The following is a 26,789-nucleotide window of genomic DNA, read 5'->3' on the forward strand; positions in this document are numbered from 1 at the left end:
CACCTATTTGCTGTAAACACCTTAATTATGTTAAAGGGTTAATCGTTTGTTTTTAAAACTGATTTTGTTACATTTATTTTTATTTGCTTAATTTAAGAGCAATAAACCATCAAATAATATCATTTAGGGAGTTGTATTATTTTGTCACAAGTCTTTGGATCGTTTTATAAACAAACTAATATACTCGTATGTAAACGTTCATGCCCCTTCGAAGTACTTATCAAATATGGACTTCAATGGAAGTAAAAATTTGAAAATTTGGAACCAAATAAAGAAAACTTTATCTAAATTTCATATTTATTGACTAATATATAATCTAATGGAGATTAAATACACTTTACCAATTTTAAAATACAGTAATCAAATAATGGTAATCTTTAACAAATAATAATTAATTAGATAAACACCGTAAAATTTTTGTTGAAAATATATAATTTAGATATATATTTACATAAATATATATATTAGTTTACATAGGTATATAAATATGAATTTCTAATTGCTAATTAATAATAAATATCTCTAAAAATAAAAAATGTAACATTGGTGTTTTTACATTAAAATAAGTAATATCTACCTTCAATATATTTGCATATATAATCAAAATTCATAGTATTAAAACAGTCATTAGCAAGGATCAAAACAAGTCTGTTGATATTTCGATATTATTAGTTAAATGTTTATCAATTCAACAAAAATCATTTTTCATTTCAACAAATTTGAGGTATTTTACAAGTTTTTTGTTTTACAAAATTTCTTCGATTACGTTTTCTATAGAGAAAAAAAAAACAGATACACAAACAGACAAAAATAAATAAATAATGGAACTAATTTAAATTTGTGAAATTTTAGCATCATCATCATGTGCAATAAATTTGTGCTGAGTAAACGCATTAATCTCCTGGTTTAAGCCTGTGCCACACGACAACAGCTTGGCGTGGTTTTGCAATCATATCCTGCCATTGTTTTGTTTCTGTTGGTCCTGATCCATTTTTAGCTGATGAAATAAAATGCATATTATTTATAAGTTGATCATGATTTGAAGCCATATATTTTAATTAAAAAAGTATTTTGTATTTAAATTAATAAAATAATTAAAAGGAAACCCTATAAATTCATAACATATTATCCAAAAAGTAATTAACAAAAACAATTCTTATTTAATTATGTAGATGCTCAAAAAACGACATTTGTCATTTATGAACATTTATTGGGAGATTTAATTCATGTTTTATATCTTTAAAGTTTTTTATCAAAATGTTGGGCGGACGTAGTAAAAAATGATTCATTTTAAACCATTATAGTGGTATAATAATACTAAATATTTCGCATTTTCTTAAGAAAATAGTCCTGTTAACAAGAAAAATTTCATATTTTAGAAGGTCTAATTCCGCTGGAATAGTGGTTTGTATACAATTTTATTGAAGAAACAAAGTAATAAAAGGTTTATCAAATAATAAATAAATACACCATGTTTACTAATTTCCTTTTTATTATTCATTATCAAGAGATATTTAAAAAAATCTGCACTTAACCTCGATAAACTTATGCTTAAAAAAATGAATTTAAATGAGTATTACTATTAAAATAGCATGTAGAGCCTAATCCTTTTATATAAATGAAATTATTATTACTTTCGCTTCAAATATATTCATTTGGCGTAAAAATCTTTCAAAATCCGATACATTTTCAAGCAATGCACATAAAATATGATCATTTTTTAACCTTCAAGATTAGATAATCACATATCAAATATAAGTACATATTTCGAATTAACATAACATATTGCAATGAATAAAATAACTTTAATGGGATTTTTGATTACTCAAACGTTGTCTCAAACCTACAAAATGGATAAAAAAGCTTAAAGATTGAAATCCATATATTTCAAAAATCAGATTTCATACGAAAAAGCTAATTAAAAATTCATAATCATAGTCATAATGTACTATTTTTAGGTAGTATTACAATTTTCAAAGAATTATATGATTTAGAAACTTCAACGGCGATCCATAACCTCTAAATATGGGTCAAACTTTACACAACTTTGATTAAAAATAAAATAAAATTGTTTTTTTGGTCTTTGAACCTTCGCCCGACTTTTCAACATCAATAATTTAAGACCCCTATAATGTACATTATTTATTAAAAACAAACGACTATTTTATCTTAATTAGAATAAATTATTTGCAAATTTAAATTTTATTTCACAAAATATTGTAAATGGTTTTATGATACAAAGCATCAACTTTTCTCTACAATTATCTCTCTAGGTATTTATATTCTTACATCATCGAATTTGATCAATATTCTCATAAGTCATATAGACAAATTATTAGATCAGTAACAAATATATATTACTATGACTACATATTCTAGGAAATACTTTATAAATTTCTTTTACTTACATCCTAGGCATAGCTTTCCAATTAGTTCATTTCGTCCAACAGTATCAAAGTCCATTACTTGAACATCTAGAGCACAATCACGGATTTGCTCCCAAGGAACATCAAATTCAAAAGTAGCATTGAATATAGGATTCAAGTTGCATTTATATATTGGAGTCTTTTTTTTTTCAACTCGTTTGTCACCAAACATAAGCCATACCTTAACATAGGGATCTGAAAATGGATTATGGGAATTATAATAAATACATTTGGATAAAGACAATTTTAATCTTAATCTCAGAGAACATAAAATCGTGCCTTTGGGTAAAAAAGATACATACACAGGATAGCTCATATGTTTTGTCGTTTTGTTAGTGTTTAAATTAATCGCTTATTTATGAAAATTTATAAAAGTTTGTGGAAATTTTTAGGGTATCAACTTTCAAATGCAGAACTTTCCAATAGAATATGATCTAACTAAAAAATATATTGTATCTACAATGTGGTTTGACAGCTTGAAGCTTGTTGTATAAAAGAATGGTGTATCCCGAGAATAATTTTGACAGTCCCCTTTATTTAAGTAGAATACACCAATATTTTTTATTAAATAATATTGTCATTCAGAAGTGTTATTATTTTGTTGTAAGACAGCAATACTTTCTGTAGCTTTTTTTACAAACAAATTGATATAGATAAACAACGATCATGCAATAGAGTAGAAATATTGATGCCAATACATCAAAGACTACGGATAGTTGATTTGATTTTGGACAATAGTTAAATAGTGAAATTAGCGACATCATAAAAGAAAATATCTAGACCCTTCAGCTGATTAAAAACACCCATGAAAGGAGGGAAGGTGTATGAAGAAGTTATCTTCCATTCAAGAGGGGCTGGTAAACCTTGTACGGACGTTTTGTGCCAACAAAGATGATTGATTTATGTAAATGAGAAGATGTGAAGGAATCATAAGAATGTCAGGGTTAAAAATTAACAACGGCTCAAAAAGCATAGCTTGAAGTAGTATTTATCTAGGGGTTCCCATACAGATGTTGATACAAACTGTTATTCTCAAACAAGCAAGGCAATTCAAGTCAATTGTTAATTTTTTAAAACAAAAATATCCTTACAATTGATCAAGTCTAAAACAGGTATATTGACATATATCTGGCATAATCCACTGGTGATGTTGATGGTGTATATCAGATAAAACATTTTGTTGGAGTCATGGTTTTCAGGCGGAAAAATGATGCCTCTTTTTTTACCGTTGTGCTACCATACAATCAACTATCTGTTATCATCGTTGTGATTGCATCACATCTTTACTCTAATGGAAACATGTGATATAACATTTGAAAGATGAGAGCATAATAAATACCATGGTACCAACTACTTTTAGAAATTTTCATAAATTATATTTTAATGTGAACTTTCAAAAATGACGATAAATATTTGCCAATCTATTTATCGTGCATGGGGGATTGTTTTCAGGAATTGTTAGCCACCGGAATACATTTTGAAACATAACTAATCTGATTAAACTAACTCTATAAATAAAATTAATAAAAAAACATATTATCAAATCACTTATTTAGTTTTAATTTTGAAAGCGTTTTACTTTATTAATTTATACATGAAAATGTTTATTCAGTCCTAAGTTCAATTTGATGACAAAGTCAAAAAATTAATAATAATAAAATCTCTTTAATATATTTAACTCTTAAGAAAGGATTTATTACATATTTGACCTCGTATGTTTTTATTTTCAGTCTGCTTTCAATCATAGATATATGCTAGAACGGTTTTTTGATTATATCAGTGCAAATTTGTGGAAAGATATTTAGAATAATTTTCGAATTTAAATTTATTCTTTAAAAAAATAACAACTTGAGTATTATTTATAACCACAATTCTACATATATTCTCATCCAGATAGGATATATTTTGCGAAATTTAGCCGATGCTTTTAAAATGTGTAAAGTTCACAAATACAACAAGTCAGAAGATTAAGTATGCAAACATTCACAAATATATATTGTTTTTAACTATAGAAATAATTACTATACAAAAAAGCATCTTGATATCTTTATTTTTTCCATTTTTGTCATGAAACGTTCAATGCCATAATTCAAGTATGTATTCTAGGTACATTACTTCGTAAATTAATTAATAACTATATACAACCATAATGTATAGCTTAGACAAGTGTTTACCAACTATTTTTATGCATAATAAAATTTATTATAAGGATCACTAATCCATGTTATAAATTATAGATCAGATAAATTCAATCTCACAATCCTCTCCAAATAACTTCTCCCGAGCGTGTTGTTCATTATGCTACGTCATTCCATGAATCCCTAGTTTTCACCAATGTAGCCACTACAAATTTTCACAAAGAAACGAAATAATATTAATATATAGAAATGGAATATTTGATCAGTACTTCCATCCAACTTTGAGTTCTTAGAGATGAGTTAATTAGTATTTTGATGAATTTTTATATGAATGAAGTATTAAAAAAAAGAGCAAATGAGTGGCAAATATAACACATCATAGAAGAGAAGAATATTTGTGTTGACAGATGTCCTTCTCTAGGATCCGATCGTACATTTCAATTAGAGCAGGCGTGCTTGTGATTTCGTTAAGGTTTTTATATTAGTAAAATTCTTTGATTTTTCGTAATTATTTTGGTGTTTCAATAACGTTCGTGGATGGTCTTTTGTGTAAAAAATCTGGGATAAACTGTTCTGGAGCATCACTTCTAGGAATCTCTTCTAGTCTTCCTCTTCTTCACTTTTTTTTTTAAAATTTTAAAGGAAGTTTGTTGTTATTTTAAACCTTTAATTTACTCTGAAAAATAGGAAATAATTATGAAGGAATCTTCAATTGGGTCTTACCCAGAATGTAAGAAAGATCTTGCTTCAATATCCATGAAGAGTAGGATTATAATATATCTCAAGCTGATTGAGGGCCATCATTCTCCTAAACGGCCCACTTATTTAGAAGTAGAAGATTTAATCTTTGTAACTCTGAAACTGAAACATTCAGTTCTTTAGAGTACTTGAGAATTGGAGAATATAAAGGAGTTTATATTGTGAAAATTAGATGAAAAGAGAGGTAGTATCAAAGGAATTATGAGGAGCCTAAAAGCTCAAGGTAAAGATGCTTATTGAAATTTGGTTCTTTTGAGACAAATGTTACTCATTCATCTTAAAGATGTAAATAAAGGAAAAATTAATTCCATTTTTGAGAAATATTTAACAATTTTTAACCAAGCAAAATCAAGTGTCTTCCATAATGGGGCTAAGGAATGAAAACTTCGTTTTGAGTTGAGTTCATAATTGTGAGTTACCGGTTTTATTTCCCCTAAATGTTTTTAAGACCCGCATCAATTAAGTAGGTGAGCCTAAAATATGTGCAAAGTGCTTTTTCACTAATCATTTTGCTAAGAGCCGACCAAATACCTATTTAAAATTGTCAGAATTCGTCAAAGAACTTAATAAGAAAACATATCATGAGAAAGAAGGAAACGATATCGATGAAGTTAGAAAAATAGATCAAGATGATAATAGTGACCTTTCAAAACCTAAAGGAATCGACAAAGGTTATGCTTGAAAGGATATGGAAAATCAAGAAGCAAGTCGCTCACCAGGGAAGGGTGACAAAACAGTAGAAGGGAAATTGTTTGCAATAGAAAAACAGACTAATAATGATGAATATCCGGAAAATGAGAGATAAATAATGATTTTGGATGAAGTTGATGCGTAGAACGTGGTATCTAATGCAGAAATAAGTCAAGGACAGGTGCCTTCACTTTTCGTCGATGATGAAACAGGTAGTAGTATAACTACGTATATAACAGGGTATGAATTCTGAACCATTGGAGAATATTTAATAAGGTTCAATTGAAAATTTAAAACCAACTAAGAAAAAGATACCCCTTATTAATGTAGGACATAATATGAGCTCACGTACAACGTCAGGATCAGTTCTAAAAAGATCTGCTCTAGAAACCAGTATTTCCCTACAAAAAAAAGTGAAAATCCCAAGAAAGTAAATAAGAATGAATGTTTGCTAGTTTTTAATCGTTGTTATTTATATACATAATTTCCTATGATAACTTCATCTACTCGTATTACACTGTCAGAAAAAGGATCACAAATTGATTTTATTCCTAAGTAATGTCAGATGATATGAAATCAAATCTGAGTATCAATATTTTTTTATCACTTAATGACCGAGGAGGAATGTATTCATGAGTCATATACTATCCTTTAGTCCAGAAGTAATTTGTCTTCAGGACATTGGGGCTGAGGTGTCTACTTCTTGTAATGCTAATTTCTCAGTCTACCTACCCAAACAATCTCTTTTCTTTTTTACAGACTCTAATTCAAAGAGAAGAATTTTAAGTCTTATTAAAATAAATTCAATGATATATCTTGCCTGAAAGAATATTCCTAAAATAAGTGACTGTCATAACTAAGCATAATGGTGAATGGCGTTAAATTCTCACTTATAAATGCTTATGGTCCCAATGAGCACTCCACTTCCTTCTTTCAAGCTATCATAAACAATCAAAACTATGATTTCTCCCTTCTATTATACTTAGGAGATCTTAACGTCAATTTAGACAATCCGTCCAAAAATTATCTTAATTGAGGAATTTTAAATTATTTAAATATAAGAACTAACCTGATAGACTGCATAAAGAAATTGAGTACTCACCAAAATATTTCTAGTAGAAGAGGTAAACAATCACCAAGAATAGACTTGGTTCTAGTCTCCTCTTCTCTTTTCTCTCAAATAAAGCAGGATTTTTACAGAACTGAACCGTCTTCACACCATTATTTAGCAGAACTTCAATTCCAAGTTTCCCGGAAATCAAGATATTTTAAATTTCCCTAGTACATTCTAAGTGAAGGAAAATTTAGGGAAAGGATGAAAATAAATTTTTTAGGTGGGTTCAAACCTTTACATTCATCTACCCAAGTAGTGTTTATGCTATGTCACATTATTCAAAATACTGCTTTAGAATAAGTGAGGAATCAAAGGGAAATCAACAAAATAAATCAGGAAAAAATTAAACGAATTCGTTGGGAAAGTTCATTGTTTAGGTGTTACACTGCTGACACCATCAACTCCTTCAGAATCTCAAAAGCTGCTGAGGGCAGATAATTTATGGCGTAAAATGAACAAAATAAAAGAATAAAGTTGATTTCAATGATGGTTAAGTATCAGGCCTCTACTATTAAGGATATCATTTATGATATAAAATTCAAATATGTACAGTTTATATCCTGAATAATCTCATAGAAAATTTCGAGAAATTGTAGACACTGAAAGATTGAATTTTCCTGGGAAACGATCATTCAAGGCTTCTTCAGATGATCAAATTTTCTCCATGGAACAAAATAGTGTCTTACATTACCGAAAAACTCAAATGCAAAGAAGCACCTGGTCAAGATCGTATTGTTGGGAAAATTGTTGCTCTTTTCCGCGAGGAATGTGCACTTTACTTGCACATCGGTAAGACTTTGGAAAAGCTTTGTAAAATACCAAAATCTTTAACCAATAGAAGATTATTCCTCATTCCTAATTAAGTTTAACGGAACTGATTATCAGAACTGGAGATCAATAACGATTTTTTTTTTAAACTTATAGAATTTTATCTGCCATTTTGGCAGAACAAATGCAGCCTATCTTAAATAAAAAAATGGAATAGGACAGAAAGGGTTCTTAAAATCAAGAGTAATTCAAGATATTTTGTAAAAAATTCAAACTGTGAGTGATTCTGTTAAATCAAAGAACACGTTTGATGCTATTATAGGGATCGACTTCAATAAGCTCTATTTCTCATAATTGTTTTCTTCATGCTGTGAAGAGGTTGCTCCCTAAATGTTTTTAAAATGCTTTTATAGAACGGTACATCATCAATTTCGATTGATGGGGCGATGAGTGATCCAATCTTATGGAAAAAGAGCCACAAGCAGGGCTGTCTGTCAGTTCTTCTCCTGTTTATAGCCGTTATTGAAAGGCTAGGGCGGGTTATAATAAACAAAAATAGTGGATTTAAAGTAAAATTCCCGAACTCCTGTGATATCTTGGATCTATATGCAGACGTTGTGACAATAACTGCAGAAGCAAACTCAGAGCCCCAGTTAATTAAGAGAATACAATTACTGTTGCATTTATTTACCAAGTTTAGAAAGATACCTGGCCTGGAACTGAACAAAGAGAAGACATTGATTTTCCCCCATAGGATCATGGATTCCCAATCAATAACTCAGTTTTAGTAACTGCAACGTAAAAACAAGTATTAAGCATCTGGGACTAGAGTAGGATAGGGATGAAATTCATATAAGTAATTGGGATCATTTTTGCTCCCAGATTAATCAGAGGTTGAGTAAGTGGAGAGGATATAATTTTCATATGAGGGTTGACCTTTAAATTATGCAAATAATATAATACAAAAAATAAAATATTTGGAAGCTATTGAAAGACCCAAAGCACAATTAGTAGGAGGAATTTCTCTTTTGTCAAAAATAATACTAAAAATTTACATATGGATAATTATAAAAATGGAAAAACACACATCCTTGGAATGGAGGAGCACAATTACAACAACAACGGGAAATTCCAGAAAAGTGATGGGAAATATCTCACAAATATAACCCTCACTGCAATTTCTCAGGATTGGGGTGCTGCACAAAGAATCATCTGTAAATGGACGTATTTATATCAGGGAGATACATTAATAGATATAATCCCACAAAATTTAGAGAAAAGTTTTTTTATCACTAACCTCAAAGATCCTGCATCTCTTGAAGAATATGCAATCAATAATGGAATTCTTACCATTCATGATATTGATAATTTTGTACCATTTGGGGACGTTAGATTCAAGTTTCCCCTCAAGAGAGAAAATGCTACAGTATACCTTGTGCCTTGGCACTTAAAATGAAACTCCTAATTCATCGGATGTAAGGGGGAAAATTGTGATGATCATATCTAGCTGTTAGGGCTCCCGGAAAACTGGAGAAAGAGGATATTAAATTCTCCTAGAGGAATATAAGATGGAAGAAAGTTTACTGCTCAATTCCAAATCTCCTCTGGAATAATTAAGTTTTTATGCAATGTGAGGATTGTGGTAAAATTTTTAATGGCACTCTACATGCTTTCATAGATTGTCCCGCTGTGGGTATTTTAAAGTTCATGGTAAAGTTAAATATAAAAGGATTAGAACATGCTAATACAAAGTACTAATACGAGTAGTGTCTTCTGAAACCCAGGCTTTAGTTTTTGCTTAACTAAACTCTAAAGCCTTACTAGCAAACATAATAACAAATAATGATGTTTCACATCCTTAGGAGCTAAGAGCGATTGTTATTATTGCAACAGCAAGAAAGGTTGCTCTTTTCATTAAAGTTCCTCTGCGGAATAATTCGTGAGCTTTGGCTGGAGAAGAATTGAATTACTTGCTATTAAATGCTTTAAAAATGATTTTAAGATAATCTAAAATTTAAATTTGAGGCTTGTCTTTAGTATTTTCATTAATTAATCTTTGTTTTATTGTAAATGCCGTATTTGTTTTTTACCTCAGATAGCATTAACTTTATCAGTTTTATATGGGTATTTTTTGTAAATTTTAGTAACATTGCGATGTAATTTTACCCCATAAGCTTTAATTTTAAACTAAAATGTTTATTTATGTATATATTTCACGTAACTGTAAGAACGAAATGAAAAAATATATACAAAGCTATCAGATATCTAAACAGAACTTATGGTATTAACTTTTTTTATTTTTTTAAATTAAAATAAAGTTCACCATGACCTTAGTTTTTAACCTTATATATTTTAAGGTTATTTGACATTTTTTTTTTTAAATTTAAAAAAAATGGTAAATTATTTAAAATAGGAGAAATGATGTGTAATTGATAAAAATTATAACTTAATATATATTGAGAAAAATCATAGAAAATATGATTTCATGGACCATACTATTTATAGTCAAGTTGAATAAATATACAAAAATATTACATAAATGAAGTTATTTATAAATCACACCATTATTCTAATTCCATGACTAAAACCACTTTAAACTTTAAATCCTTAAAATTAAATCAAATATTATATCTAAGGTCATTATTGAAATTTTTTTTTCAACAAAAAAAATTAAAAATATACGATATTCTAAATGCATCTCAATTCTATAGAACTTAACTTAAGAAACTTACCAGATTTTCCATTAATATCTTTTGCTTTTAGATTTTTTGCCTTGAGAATCACAATAGTTAATGTATTCTTAGAGGGATGATATGTGAGACTCACAAGGAGTTCTCCAAGTTTCTCTTTAATTGGTGGATAAAGAGGCTTCCAATATGCTGGTTTGGCTGTAAAATCCACCTAAAATAAGATTTTTACATTGTAAATTTGGAATACATTAGGATAAATAAGATTATATGGTGTCGAATTTGTCGAAAAAAAAAGATTTTTGTCCACTATTATTTGTTATCATAATTTTTGAAATAATCAGTTCTATAGTACCAAAATGATGTCTTCTTTTTAAAAAAAAATGTCTTGTCAAAAAAAAAAAATAGTGTTAAATTTTGTCCCTTCTATAAGATTTAATTTTTCACTTTTGTTGTTATAAAAAAGATACATTTTCAAACAAGAAAAGCCCCTTCCCCCCAAAAAAAAAAAAAAAAAAAAAATCATAGTTACAGCCCATTGGAACAATTGTCCAATAATAAATATTAGAAATCCTTCTGTAAATAACGATCAATAACTTTATTAATTTACTGATTTAAAAAAAATTTGCTTCATTTTTTGATTTATTTTTGAATAAATAGTCAAATGATTTACATCTATAAATATATGTGGATTTTGTACATAATAGTACTCAATCAATTTTAATTTTTTGTAAAGAAAATAACGATAACCGATTAAACGGTGGATTTTCCCCTTTCAACGTAAACTAACTTTAATAATGGTTTTTGGAATACAATGTTGTGAAATATAAGACCTAATTTTATTAAATGTTCATATTGGTATGAGTCATGTATGTACAGTATGTAATTTATTGATTTTTATATTGGTTTGCATTTAAAAAACATGGGCAACATTATATGATTCTATGTACATACATTATTAATACATATGTATGTAAATGTTGAAGTCATGATTTTAGAAGAATATTGGAAAATATTGTTATCAATATAAATATTAATTTTTTCCAATAATATATTAAATAATAATATTTGAAAAGAAGAATGCCTTAAGAAAATAATTTTACAATATTTGAAAATGTAATTAATAACGTATATGTATAATATGTTGTATATATAAATGGAATGAAAAGATACTAATAATAAATTTATATCTATTCATAAAAACTGTGCAATATATATTATTATTAGTTTGAAATAAATGTGTGAACCTTTCACACGTAACATCAACTTAAATATAAAAATATAGTATAAGTATAAAAATACAAATTAATATTATTTATTTACTATATATGTAAAAGTAAACGTTAAACTTAAACATTATAATCTGCGACATCATATTTATCAATCAAAAATTTCATTAAAAAGGTAAAAAATCGTATATTCAAAAATTGAATATCGGCAATCCAATACAAATTTATACTTTATTACTTTTATGTCTTCTTGCCTCATGAATATAAGTTTAGAATTAAACGATAATTTCGGATACAAAACTATTATTCAATGGTTAATTCAAAATGTGATAATACTAACTTCGAGTCAAATTGGGGTCAAGAGTTTACTAGAGTGTTTTACTCAGTTACACATCGTTTGATAATTATGGATTTATTGTTTTTAATGGATCGATAGAAAATACATAGATAAATTGTTATTAGCTTTTTGTGAGTCTCTTTTCAATAAATTTTAGAAAGTAGTAACCAATTATTATAGGGTATATAAGAACCATTAAATATTTTAAATACATAATCAATAGAATACAGTGTAAACCAAAACGTCTAACTGTATATATGTCTAGTTTTTAAAAAAAGAATAAAAAATAGGTATGACAAGCATAAAATGAATTCTGTCCTGATGACTGATAATAAATGGCCTTGAAGTTCAATTACCTGACATAAGGGCAAATGCACTTCTCCAATAGAGTCATCTCTTGAAAAACGATCATAGTCATAGACGTGTAGATGGAGTACTCGGGATTGGAGTTTGTTGATGGGGAATCCTAGAAAAAGAAAAAAAATATATATTATAAATAAAATAAGGAACAAATAGTTAATCTAAGATGAACTCCTACCAATAAGTGTTAATGCCCTTTTCATTGAAAAAAAAACAAAAAAAAACATAATAAGTAGGACAATTAATATCTATTTCACTTTAAAATAATTATACTATCATTTATATATATATGTTATGTATAAGTTGCAATTTTGTACAACATATAAGTTGTACAAACAAATATGAAGTATTAGATGCACTTTCTTCGTCGTAGAATGTCTTATTCAATTATAACATTGATGCTATCATTTGATTGGTTAATTGATTGAAATTACTTTTTTATAATATATTTACAAATATTGTAAAGGTTTATACAGAATACATATATAAATAAGAAACTCTATTTTTTTACGATTCACATATAGATACAGGTCAATATTTCATGGGCATATTAGGGCTTGATTCAAATTTGTGGGATGAATTGAGATACTCAAGAATTTTAGTAATAATTTAAAACCTTTATTTGATTTAAGATACTTTTATTAGCCCCAATATGGTCTTTCAAATAAAATGTATCAATTTTCAATTCTTAAGTTGTGGAAATAAGTTTTTGTTTCTTTAAGTACAATTTGCAGCATCTTTAAATGGTAAATAAAAATTATTTATTCAAAGAATTCGACGGTAATTCGGGGAAGAATACAAATGTAATGTTTCAATTTTGAAAAAAAAAACTAGCTTGTTTTTCTGTTGAAAGGCTACATATGTCGTGTACAAGTTGTAACTAATACAAATATATTGTACAAGTTGTAACCAAAAATAAGATGAAGCAATTTAAATTAAGATGTTTATTCTACTTTTGACAAATACTATACAATATTTTGATTTTCATTAGCCGGTTGGTATATTAAAATATATTATATTATTTGACTTTTTTGATGAAAAACACAAATTTATGAGCATTTTGTGGAGTATTTTAAAGCTCAAATATCCGCAGTTTTCTAATCTATAAATATCAAAATTAAATTCTAGCAATAATAAATAATTTGCAATGAAAATGTTTGATATTGTACATAAGTAATATATAACCCCTACGTATCATATTAGATATATTCAAATCCTCGAATTGAGCAGTTTGTATAATCAATATATGATTTAAAAGAAAATAACTGTAATTTTTTAAATTATATAGTACTAAAAATGTGCTTTTCTGAATAACACCACATGTAATTTAAGGGATTTTATAGGTATAGAAAAAAACATCACTTTTTTAAACAAAATTAGCAAAAACCATCGTCAGATACTTCAATATATATATATATATATCAATTTGTAAACAAAAAACCTAAAAGATCTATTTCTAAAAAAATGCTATATCCTAAATTTAGGCTGATAAAAAAAAGAAAACATTTTTGTACTTACAATTATAAATTGACAAAGATTATCATTTCAAAAATAAGGAAATTTTGACCTTCTATGAACCTAATAATGGTTCAATAATGGTCATTCCACACGGAAACGTCCTTTGAGGACAACAATAAATATTATCTTTTTTGGGCTTGCATCAACTCGAGATCATTGCTACGTTTCACCTAATACGATATTTTTTTAAAACAGCTTCTAGAGTAGAAGAAACATACAACGCAGATCACGCGTGTAATAACTTACAATCCGAATGGGCCCATTTTTCCTTCTCGAATAATAAAACTCATATTGGTCATAATATACATTAAAAATCTTAACAGGCTCGGATTAAACATATTCTTTTCCATTTGTGGAAAAATGTTTTTAAGCCTATTAAGATAAATTTTAAAAACATTGCCGTGTGGACAGGATGTATGACGTTTAAAGATAAATAAATTGTTACTAGTATTAATTGTAAACTGCGTGATCTTATTTCATTATAGGACACATTTTACAAGTTTTTTTACGAGTACTAGCATACGCAAAATAATTATTTTAGAGCAGCATTAGCTTATCATGATATAAATATTCAAATCAAATTTCTGTAAAATAATCTAGAACTGCTCAAAAATAGCTTTTAAATCCCTTATTATTTATCTTAATTAATACAGCAAGGTTGGTCTAAATGGATGTTTGGATATATGTATGATTGGATTCCGTACAGTAATATTTAAATGTATATTAGAACTGCGTAGGTACTTGATCTAAGAAATAACAATGTAATAAATCGAATTTTAATACTAAAATATGAGTTTCTTAATAAGAAGATTGAAAATCAAACTTAAATATTCCCAGATTGATCAAAGGGCGACCGAGGCGTTGTTTCGGGATTTGTAATCCAAGCATAATTTTTGGTATCCCTTTGTCATCTATTAGAAAGACGTTCTCCGCCCATTACATAGACAAATGGCAGAAAATGGTCGAGCATTGACTATTACCGTAAAAGCCGTGCGATGCTTCAAAAAGTTAGACTTAGGAGGTGGAAGCATCTTTTGGATTTTTCTAAAGGAAAACTGAACCCATTGGTTCAGTTTACCAATGGGCATTGTTTCCTACGCTGACAATATCACCTAATGCACCATCAAGTTAGGCCACTATGTCTTGGTTGTGGTTTAAGAGATGAAGAACCACTTCATTTGGTTTATGAATGTCCTAAATTTATAACTGAGCAGACAAAGATTTTGAAGAATTTTGACCTTTTCAAGGACAATCCATCTCCGGCATCTACAATTTCTTAATTAATTCTGATGTTGGGCGCCGGCTGAACAATGCAACACCCCTAGAACACGTTCAGGAGGGACTGCAGTAGGAGACCTAATTGGAAAATTATTGTGAGGGTGCCACAAGTTAAAATGCATGTTGTAGGTATGCTTGTATATGATGTGCAACAATAAATGTTTTAAATAAATAATTAAATATTTCAGGCGTATGTGTATAACTAAATCAATGTTTCTGTTTGTTTTTATTATTCGTCTCTTATGTATGTATTCATAATTCATGTGCATACATATATGTTAAGATTTGAAAAAAATACAAATTCTGGTATGTTAAAATCAAGTTTGTTTGTTTTAACTAGTGAGCACTTCTTTAGACGAAAGTAATCATCCGTCATCCCAACATTATTATAACTACTACCACGAGTATTAAATAGATGAAACCAAATTTTCCAACGGCAAACTTGCCTGAAAACCATTATAATAAGTTATTCCAGAGTGTGCCCGTAAAATACAATTCAAAATTTAAAGTATTATGTATCTGTAGTGGATGATGAGTGTTTTGTAAGTGCAAATTTATAAATGTACCGATATATCTTCATTAATATTACACATATTTTGCCTTAGTATCTTCTTATATAAGCTATTCTAATAAAAATAATTTAATAAAATTTATACTTTTAAGGAAGTATACATAAAACTACTTTCAATAATATAATACAAAATACATAAGGAGAAAAAGGAGCTGTTTCGTGCATTTTTATTAAATTAATTGTAATTAAATTGAAAGGGAGTCTCGTATGATATAACAATTTGACTTTATTCAGTAGACATTGTTTCCGTGAGCATAAACTCAAGCTCAAATGATTTTTCTCAAAATTGAAGTGTAGATTACATTTGTATTCTTCCAGTTATCGTCCATTTCTATATGAAAATTATTCATATTAAACCTTTTGGTGTATTGAAAATTGCATTTAGGATAGCCAAATTGATCATGCCAACTACAGTATGATAAATTGATTGTTTTCATTTGAAAGGCTATATCGGGGCCAATATAAGGCTCTTAAATTGAATAAAAATACCAAATTAGAGGTAAAATTGTTGACTATCTTAAGTAATCTTTCAAATGTTAATATTAAGCATAGAAATAACTCAAATAAGTCTATAGAATATTGGGCAGTATATATATATATATATGAAAAATAAAATGGGATTTCCTCCCTTTGTTGATTTATGTTATGTTTTTTTTTTGTTTTTATGTTGAAGAATTATGTACATATCTAAAGTTCATTTTTAAGGGGCATTCGCAAACCATGTGGTCAGTTAGGAGTGGGACTAACCTAAAACAATGTAAATCGAAATAATATACATTAATGTTATAGATGATGTTTGATAGAACAAATTTGAAAAAATAAAAATAGCATCGATTTCATTCTTTTTTTGAAAAAAAAGTGTAACCTTTTCTATAAAAAAAACAATTATAAAGAAATATTTCAATGGAGAGGGGCTGTAAAAATGATTTGAAAAGAGAACCACGCGGTTTTCGAATGATCCCTGAAAATATATTTTTGAATAAACTTATAAAGTGGAAGGATCTGACAACGCTGTTTACGCGTAAACATAAATGGTACAAGTTGTAATTTGTAAAAGCAAATTATACAAATTAAATCTACATGTCAGATGCACTCATTTTTCCTTTTCGAATAAGAAAATTCTTATTTTATACATCATTTATCAATATTCTTAACCGGCTCAGATTTTTTCCTCCTGTAGACACAAAACCATAGATTGGAAAATTTAATGTTAGGAATTATTGGTTTATTTATTAGAATCATAACTATATCAAATATTTAATAATAAAAAAAAAGTTTCATTGAACATATCCTTTTATATGAAAATATCATAAATTTACAAAAAATACTATGTATATAAATAAAGTTATGATTTTTGTAAATCACACCATTATTTCAAAAAAATATATAAAGGCTCCACTTTGATATGGTTAAAAAATTTCAGGTCAAAAAATAAGGTCATTATTAACTTCTTTTTTTCATAACTAGAATTTAAATAAGAATGAAACATAAGTATTTGTTAAGCTAACTGATAGCTTTTCAACGATGTATTATACTTGCCTATTTTTGCTTTGGTTTACAAGATATTGCTGATAAAATATTCATCAAAATGCTAATTTTTTCACCTTTAATGCTTCAAGACTCATAGTTGGATTTAGTTATGGATCCAATAATTCCCTTCAAAGGGGGTCTGCAATCAATAATACTATATACCAAATTTTAGTAAAAACCTTTTCCTTGTGAAATTTTTTAATGGAATAACGCTCACATATTTATATAAGTTTTGATCGCTACAACCTTATATACTGAAGCGCCTGTTTGCTTAAAGATATTTCCTTGGACATGGGTCAGCTTTCACATGTAAGATATTGCTTTAGAGATACCACAGATGTCGTTACTTTCTCATTTTTTCTCGTGACGTATGCAGTTTTCTTTCCTTTGCAGAACTTACCTTGTTAATTTAATTAAAAACACGAATTCCTCGGGGTTCTGTTATTATTTATAGGGCAAAATTCAAGTACTCTCAACTCCCCTAGCAGAAAAAAAATTGTCATATAGCCAACTATATCTAAAAAAAATATTTATCTCGTAATCTATTTTTTTATAATCTTGTCAGATTAACATTCTATTAAAAATTATAGACGTATAGCGTAATTTGTATTAATATAATTGAAGCAGCAAAAGGACGTCAAAATTTATCACTCATAAATACATAACGGCTCAATTTTGAAACAATGTCTTATGGTCTATTTACTCAGCAAAGTTTATAAAACACTACTGTATTTCTTTAATTCGTACTCAAAAAGTTTTGCGTCCACCGAGGAACAAATTTCCTTAATCTGAGCCGATTTAAAATATTAATAATCTTATTGCCTGGACTAATTAGATGTTGGCTATAAACAAATTTTCCTTTAATAATATAGAAGATAATTCCCCCAGAAATCCTCATTGTTACTCTCTATTTTTCATAAGCACGCTCACACTCTATCTATACTCTACTCTATACATATATCGATTCATATGTGTTCTGCCCACAAGAATGAATAAATAATAGTAAGAGTTTGAGAAAAAAATTATTGGGTGACTGATGAGTACTTTTGTTTTTAGACTGTTCAAAAATAGAAAACATTTTAACATACAAGCGTTTATATTTTATTTAAATATTAACATATATATGATTTATGGATGATATACCTAAGAGACCAATAACAGTTTCCTTGTTATACATGCACTGTGTGTCCACGCCTAAATTTTTTAATTAATACAACTATATTATTATTTCTTATATCAAAAACAATTATATGATTTAAATCAGGGAGCACCCTGTATACAAGTTTGATACTATATGGACATGCCTACAATATTTCTTTTATACGACTACATTGTTATTTTTAGATCAAAATATGTTATATACATCATGGATCACCATATACAGTAAACCCGATGACTCTTTCTCTTATATTCATACATTCAGACAGACAAAAAGAAAAACTTTAATTTCGATTATCACAAAAAAATTGTTCTACTTAATTACGCATAAATGGCGTTGTCAAATTTATCCACTCTTAACACCGTTATCAAACATATCGTTTAAGTTAAACTAGAAAGCTGATTTTTGTAGATGTAAGGCCCAAAAATGTAAATATTTTGCACTTTCATCAGAAAGCGATTCTGTGTGGACGGAGACTTAGTTTTAAATTCATGTATCAGGGTCAGCGAAACTCTCAAAGATGAAAATTTTTATATCTTTTGGAAATTAAAGAGAAAAAAGGAAAGTTATGTTTTATCTTTTATCAGATTTTAAGTATTGGAGAGGTGAATGTAATCTCCATGATCAATCCTCCTACTTTCAACGACGCTGTATATGCCTACATATGTGAATGTTCAACATAAAAACATTCTTAAACCCCAATTTAAAGAAAGAGAAAATCCCTTTTTATTTTTCACTTCATCTTTTTTTTTTATACAGTCTTATATTTCATAAATATGTTTAAGTTAATATAAGGCTTTGTATTCACATTTGTGGGATGAGTTAAGAAATTCCAGAATTTAAGCTATAGTTTAGAACCTTTACTTAATTTTGGATACTTATATTGGTCCTAATATGGCGTTTAAATAAAATACATAAGTTTCTCATTCTTTTATTGTGACGGTCAATCTTGGCTAGTTAAGTGAAATTTGTGATAATCCCAAGGAGTTAGTTACGATGGTTCAACGAAGAATACAAACATAATCAACACCTAATTTGGAAAAAAATTATTTTAGCACTCAGGGGAACAAAAAATATCTATTAAAGCCGACTTGTTAAATCGTATTGGGTTACCTTTAGAAGAAATAAAATTTAATCTAAATAAAAACAGAACTGGTTTCAAGGAGTGTGGGTTTTCTACAAGTTACTTGGTTACTCATTCAGCATTATATTCTATATTATATAAAAAGTTAATTAATTAATTAAGCATTTTTCTATAAAAATAATATATTTTGGACTTTTTATGAAAAAAATACACTTTTCAGTAACATGGTTTTTACTCAAGGCTTATAGAAATACTATCTTAGTTAGACCATCTTGTAATCGGGCTTGATTGACTTTTCCATTTGATGTATCGTACCGACTGCTGGGCTGGGGAAACAAATGTTGACAATACACGCAACCAATTATAGTCTATGATGTCATTATTGCTAGTATTTTCAATTTGATGTATCATAGCGACTTCTGGGTAAGAAAGACAGATTTTGACACAACACATAACCTCTTATACACACTGACGTTAATATTAAAAACCATGTTGGAAGTCAAACATCAATTGTACACGCGTTATGGTAAAACATTGTATTTCAATTAACCTTGGGTTTTACTAAGTAGCCAGAAATATTCTTTCTATTAAGAAATTAGTTTTAATGTATTTTCACTATATACATATATGTATGTAAGTATGATATTGACATCCTTGTAAATGCAAGATTTATGTAGCTCTAATGGATCTGCTTTTCTAATGTGAGATGTTTCTATCTACTCTTAATAGAATTATGTGACATGTTTCCAAGAACATAAGCACAAGTAGAATAAAGGTAAAAAAAAGCTGATGTATTGTTCAACTTCTTATCTTTTAATGTATATAAATGGGTAAGAAATATTGAATTTTGTACGTTTGCACATAGACCCACGTTTTTATGCAGGTCACATATTACATCATAAACAGAAGTGAAGCCATGTTGAGGACCTGCAGTTGATATGTGTATAATTTTTGTAAATACATAAAATGGAAAAAAAAATCCAAAATATCTTAAAGAAACGTCATCAAAACTGAGTAAGGAACTCTTATCCCGAAAGAAAGTCTGTCCACCGGATACACCCTAGCGTCAACCTTTCAGCATTAGTGTTAGCGGACTAGGGAAACTATACAAAAAAGCAGAATTAGCCATAGCGGAATTGACTAGAAAATGAGTAATTTAGCGTTAAGTGGACTAAAAACAAATAGGGAGTGCCCGCTGCCCCCCCTCTGATTATTGTCCAAAGAATTATGTAAAAAGTATAACTTTTGTACAGTTATTAGGATTAAAAACTTATGTCCTTAATCGTAATTGTTGAAGGTTTCATCTCCACTATAAATACCAAACCCAAATTTTCTAAATTGAATGTAATCTTTAATACATCATATTATTACAATCTTGACTGTTTAGGCTACAATGATGGCTGGCATCAACAATACTCACATATAGTTATAATATTTATTATTGTACTTATTTATAAACACTCACCTTCAAAATAAAATGTCTCATTCCATCTAGGGTTCAGTGTTCTCCTTTTAATTTTTGTTTCAAGTCGATGCTTTTTATCAGGAAGAAGAGTTACTCGGACATATGGATCGCTGAGACCATTTGCATCCTTTGCTGCAAGATCTTTGGCCTATAATTCCACAAAAATATACTTAAGTAATTTAAAAAATCATGATTACAAGGTTACCATGTAATCTACATATACATGGAAAAAGAATCAAAACATGATAGTAAAAATAATTATAATTTGAGTAAATAATAGTAATATTAAACAAAAATGCTCCATTTGTCTTTTAATAGAGCTTTCACTTGAATTTGGTTCATATGTACTCGGCTGTGTTTAAAAAAACCAGCAACATTTAACTCAGTCTGGGTTAAATGTCATTGTACATCAATTTTTATGTATAATTCTGATTGATAATTGTAATTTTTTTACGTATATAGGTAAAACTAAATTGTTTATACAACAACTTGGCACTTAACTATGTGTTTGAAGAAAAACTATATACATGAAAGATGCATAATTTTTTCATATAAAAAATTTAAATTTAGATGATTTCAAATTAATTATAAGATATTTAGGTTTGCGGCTTTTGTTGAGAAAAGTTAAGTTTAAGGGGGGAAAAACCAGTTTGTATAAGTACGAGTATTAGTTATATTAGTAAATGCATGTAAAAGCATGATTTTTTTTTGTCAAAATCATTCACAAAACTTTGAAAAGATATTTAGAAAATTTAATTCAGTTTTTTGTATGTATTATGAAATTAGCTACTTTTGTTGAAAAGTAATTTTTTGTATATAATACAAGGAAGTCGTATAAACTTTTTGAAAAACAAGTTTTATAGAACTACACATAATTTATCATTACTAAATTTAAACTGCCCTTCAAAAATGGATCCTTCCTTTAATTATATAGGGACTGTACATGTACTGGATATAACAATATCCAGTACATATTATAATATGTACTATAATTAATATATAGTTAATATAATTATTAAATATTAATATTTTAAACTTCTTATTTCTTAACTTTTAAAACTTTTTTTTACCTTTTCTCTCCATTCTTAGGAATAAAAAAAAAGATTTTAAATTACTTTTATTCCCCAATTTCATTTAAAACTGTCTTATAGTTATATTTTTATCAATTGATGATATTTTTAATCAAAAAATCTTTTTATTTATTATAAAAGTTATGTTTTTACATGCGAGATAGTTATAACTATTTACTGTCTATAACTGGAAATGCAGAAAATGTGTTCATTTTTAAGCGTATGGGGAAAAAATTGTACAACTTGCCTATACATACAAGTTGTTACATCTTATTTGTAACTTGTACAATGGTATTTTTCACTTCTTTATTAACAACAAGTAGCTCATTGAATGAATTAGAGAAACCAGATAGCAATTACAGGCATGCCCACTCACCTCAACAAAAATAGCAACCCTAGTTATACTGTGTACAGTTAGTTTGTCGAGCTCTTATCTCCGGCGGAAAGTTATCGACAGGAAAGTTCACTTTGATGAAGGAAACTGCACCATAAAAATAACTATTTTTTGAGATCAATTAAATTAAATAATTTATTATTGTATTTTTGTATTCAATGTAAAATGAAATAATTATCTATGTTAACTAAATAATACTTTGACATTTGAGCTGGAGCATCAACAACAACATTAAATATACCACAAAATTTATATACTTCCATATTTAAACATATTTTATTAATATCTAATGATATATCCTTATGAGCAATTTAATTCATTAAATGTGTAATCTTTTATATTGTTGAATTTCATTTATTTAAGTAATATCAGAATCAGCCTAGATAATTAACAAATTTTTATTTTTATTCAAAAATGAAACTGTAATGAACCACAAATACGTTTCAAAAACATTTTCCAGAGATTAAATCTCTCTTTGGTGAAATAAGTATGGTAGACTTTGGGAAAAAGAGTTCGATGCACTTTCCTATATTCAAAATAAATATAATGCTTCCCTAAATGTTGAAATGTGAGGGTCTGCAAATTAGGTTTTATGTTTTTTGGTATGTGTTTTGGAAACACTAATGTAGTTAAATGTCTCAATGGATATTTTCTAGATTTATATTTTAGACCAAGAAGGTCCAACCTTTTTTATTTATGGACCAAATTATAAATTTAAGAATATTCAAGTACAAGTCCCAATGGTACTTACTTATGTATTATTTAAACTTTTGAAGATTCAAAATAAAAATAAAGTTAATTTTTAATAACAAATATACAAACCCAATACGATAGAGTAATCCAATGTTTTTCTCAAACTTTCCCCCACATATAATATTTGAGCATCTCTCATCCCTCATAGAATAAAATAAAGTCATTTTTAATATTATTATCTAATAAATAAACTTTTTTAGTTTTTCAAATTAATTATGATTACACATGTATTTTCTAATACATGACATAAAAATAATAATTAATATCACCTTGTGTAATTGTTTTCAACTTCTTGAAATTTTTTTTTAACTAGAACGTATGGGGATGTCCAAATAGCATCCTTTGTTTCTGTAACACCAAATAAATAAAAAAAACTCTTTTTACGAATTTTATGACTTTTTTATTTAACCAACTACTTTAATTTTACCAAATCAAAAATATGTAGGGTTGTAAATAACAGCATAATAAGCGTACTTTATCACTTAGAACAGCCAAAGTTGTCATTTTGACATCACTTATTTTAGTGATTTTTTAGAACTGATATCAAAATAGAGTCATATGGATATTTGATGTGGTATACCACCGCAGACGTTCAAGTGATAATTTAAAAAAAAAAATATAAATAGTTATCAGTACTTTATTAAGTACAACAATAACACAAGTCAAGAATATAGTACTTTTTTAATCTTGTAAATTTCATTTACAATGCAAGTAGTACTTGACACGCTGATTAAGAATATGTAGTCAGTTAATTTTTAATATTAAATCTGATTTTCGAGAATTTCCGACATCAAATATTGGAGTATTTTTACCTTTTCAATAGATTTAAGCCAATTTTGAGTGTAAAAAAACTAAATAATCTGCAAATACCATCAGTTATTTTTATTTTTCTCAAATTTTATATCAACTTCAAAAATATGTTCTTATTTTTGGTGTACGATCATCACCTCTTGAGAAAATAGAAATTAAAAGTTAAAACCACACCATAATTTAAGGATTTTGTATAAAAAGGGGATAACCTCTCGGTTCTCAACGGTTTTTACGCCAATTGAACTAATTTAAAGCGTCCATAGAAGGGTTTAAAAAAAAAAAAAAGAATATTTGGTGCTACAAGGACTAGTTATATACAATATTGATTGAAGGAGAAATTTCTTGAGGTTTAGTGCCAAATATTTTTGAAGCCGAGGATATCAATGCGGATAGGCGTTTAGACATCCATTCTGAAGCGAATAAAATTCATATTTACAAAACACTTATATAGATATTTATGCAAAACTCAAGAATAAATAACTTCAAGTGAAAATGTCTCATATAATATTTCATTCCAACTTTTATATGTATTTTTTTTAAAATATGTTATTATTAAAGTGATGAGGAAAAAATACCTTAACAATATTTTATTTGTCATTTAGAAACATGATTCAACTTTTTCTCATCATAACAAGATATATTTTAAAAACCTTACAGCTATTTATTTATTATTTACCCGTATTTTCATACATTATGCAATAAATTATAAGACAGTTGCTGCCCCTTCAACACAAAAACGAGCTAGAAAGATTTTTCTCCAAATTATGTGTGGATTACATTTTTTTCTTCGACAAATAATTATCGTCATTTTCTATTTACAATATATCTTATTGACCATTTTGGGTGCGTTGCAACGTAGCCAAAATCGAATGCCACTATAGTATATTGAGAAATTGGAAGTTTTTATTTGAAAAGCCATATCGGGGGCAATATAAGTCTTGAAAATTAAATAAAGGTTCTAAACTGTAGTTAAATCTCTGAACTACCTTAATTCATACCAAAAATTTGAATACAAGTTCTACGCTTGACTAAAATATGTCAATAAATATTGTCTTATATCTTACGTATATAAAGTCAAATCAAATTATGATTTTCTCATTTTCATGATGTTAGTTCAAGATTATTTTTATGTTGACACATCACAATTAAAAGAATAAAAAATTATTTTGTATATTTTATTTATCAAAATGAATTTCATAGGTGTTTAAAGCCAATCAATCATTCTTGATGTACATTTTTGAAATGAAAAAAAAAAAAAAAAAAATCTTTAATTTTTCTTTTAATGATCCGATTAAATTTAATGAATAATGTTCTTAGAAGGGAGAGACTCAAATATGTAGAAGATTAAACTTTTTACTATGCATTTCAACTTTCTTCAATATACGAGTAATTACGTCTTAGTTTATTAAGTAGTGGTGTGTACAGTTACTCAGAGTACACTTACAATACATCAAATATTACCTGGCACACTATTTACAAAGTAGAACTAATATCTATAGAACAGATTAATTGGCACAAAAAACTTTTGAAGGGACAACATTTACAATGAAAAAATTATCAAAAAGACGTTTCTAAGAATAAATTTGCAAAGAGACTTTAAAATTGACCCTGGAGCACAAACGATAGTAACTTGTTCATTCTTAAAATAAGTTTTCTCTTTTGAATCTTGATAAAATAATCAATAAAGGTTCTAAACTTTAATTTAAAAATATTGCATAATCTTATTTCATAAATTTGAATGCAAAGCCTATAATGGACTAAAATATGTCTATAAAATATTGGGTTGTATGTTTATATAAAGTATAGAAATAGATTGGGATTTTTCTCCTGCTTAATTTTGTTACTCAAGATCTTTAACTAAACTTATAAATATTTTTTTGAAATATTATACTTACATATTTCAAATAATGTATAACGATTCATAATTCTTTCATTGTGTCTATGATATTTTGCTAATTATTCGTCGAAGAATACAAGTATAGTTGTGACCGAAAATTTTGTAGCTTGGATATTTTGCCAATGACATATTCGTCACCTTTTTATATTTTTAAATTATAATTTCGAACTTAACCATTAGTCTTTATAGTTTTATTTTAGCTAAAGATCTGAAGAAGAAGAACAATGCAAAAAAGTGAGGAAATATAGAAAGAATATTGTTTATAAGGATTAAGGAGTAAGCCAGCACAGATCAGGGATCACGATTATGTTTTGAAATGAATAGTGGTACCTTACTCATAGTCATGAACTGAATTAAGACTTGAAGAAATGTAAGAAAATCCGTTGATAGAAGGAAAGGAATGTTCAATTTCAACCAACAATAAAGGCTAAAGGTAAAGTTCGACCCCTTAATGTTAAAACATAAAAAGGCGGCGAATATTCTATACGACAAAGTCTTCAAGAGATTAAATTAGCGAAAGGGAAATGTATGTGGAAAAATTACCGTGGGTGAAAATGTTTATGGCAAAATTAATTATAGAAAATGTAATACAGACTCCCTTTTGAGAGAAATTTTTCTAGCTTGCTTTTTTGTTGACAGACTACATGTGTACATTTAACACTGCTTCAGATTTATATTTTACATATGGTGATCAGTTTCTTGTTGATTTATTTGCTTTTGAAAATTGTGAGTAATAGAATAAATAGGAATAA

The 26,789-nt window shown here is 27.7% G+C and overlaps 1 protein-coding gene across 4 annotated transcripts in view; it reads right to left on the reverse strand.

Annotated features, from left to right (window-relative positions):
- Positions 1-279: 279 nt before the first annotated feature.
- Syt7 (Synaptotagmin 7) overlaps positions 280-26,789 on the reverse strand; it is a 313,580-nt gene continuing 287,070 nt past the window's right edge. For all 4 annotated transcript variants that reach the window (XM_071888466.1, XM_040713161.2, XM_071888465.1 and 1 more), the window contains 5 exons: positions 21,114-21,261; positions 12,505-12,614; positions 10,628-10,796; positions 2,409-2,621; positions 280-997 (listed from right to left, as the gene is read on the reverse strand). In XM_071888466.1, the coding sequence (XP_071744567.1) occupies positions 894-997; positions 2,409-2,621; positions 10,628-10,796; positions 12,505-12,614; positions 21,114-21,261 (744 nt within the window). In that variant the 3' untranslated portion in view covers positions 280-893. The remainder of the gene's footprint in view (positions 998-2,408; positions 2,622-10,627; positions 10,797-12,504; positions 12,615-21,113; positions 21,262-26,789) is intronic.

This window comes from Lepeophtheirus salmonis, chromosome 5 (assembly GCF_016086655.4).
Source record: "Lepeophtheirus salmonis chromosome 5, UVic_Lsal_1.4, whole genome shotgun sequence".
In the NCBI taxonomy this organism is placed as follows: domain Eukaryota; kingdom Metazoa; phylum Arthropoda; class Copepoda; order Siphonostomatoida; family Caligidae; genus Lepeophtheirus; species Lepeophtheirus salmonis.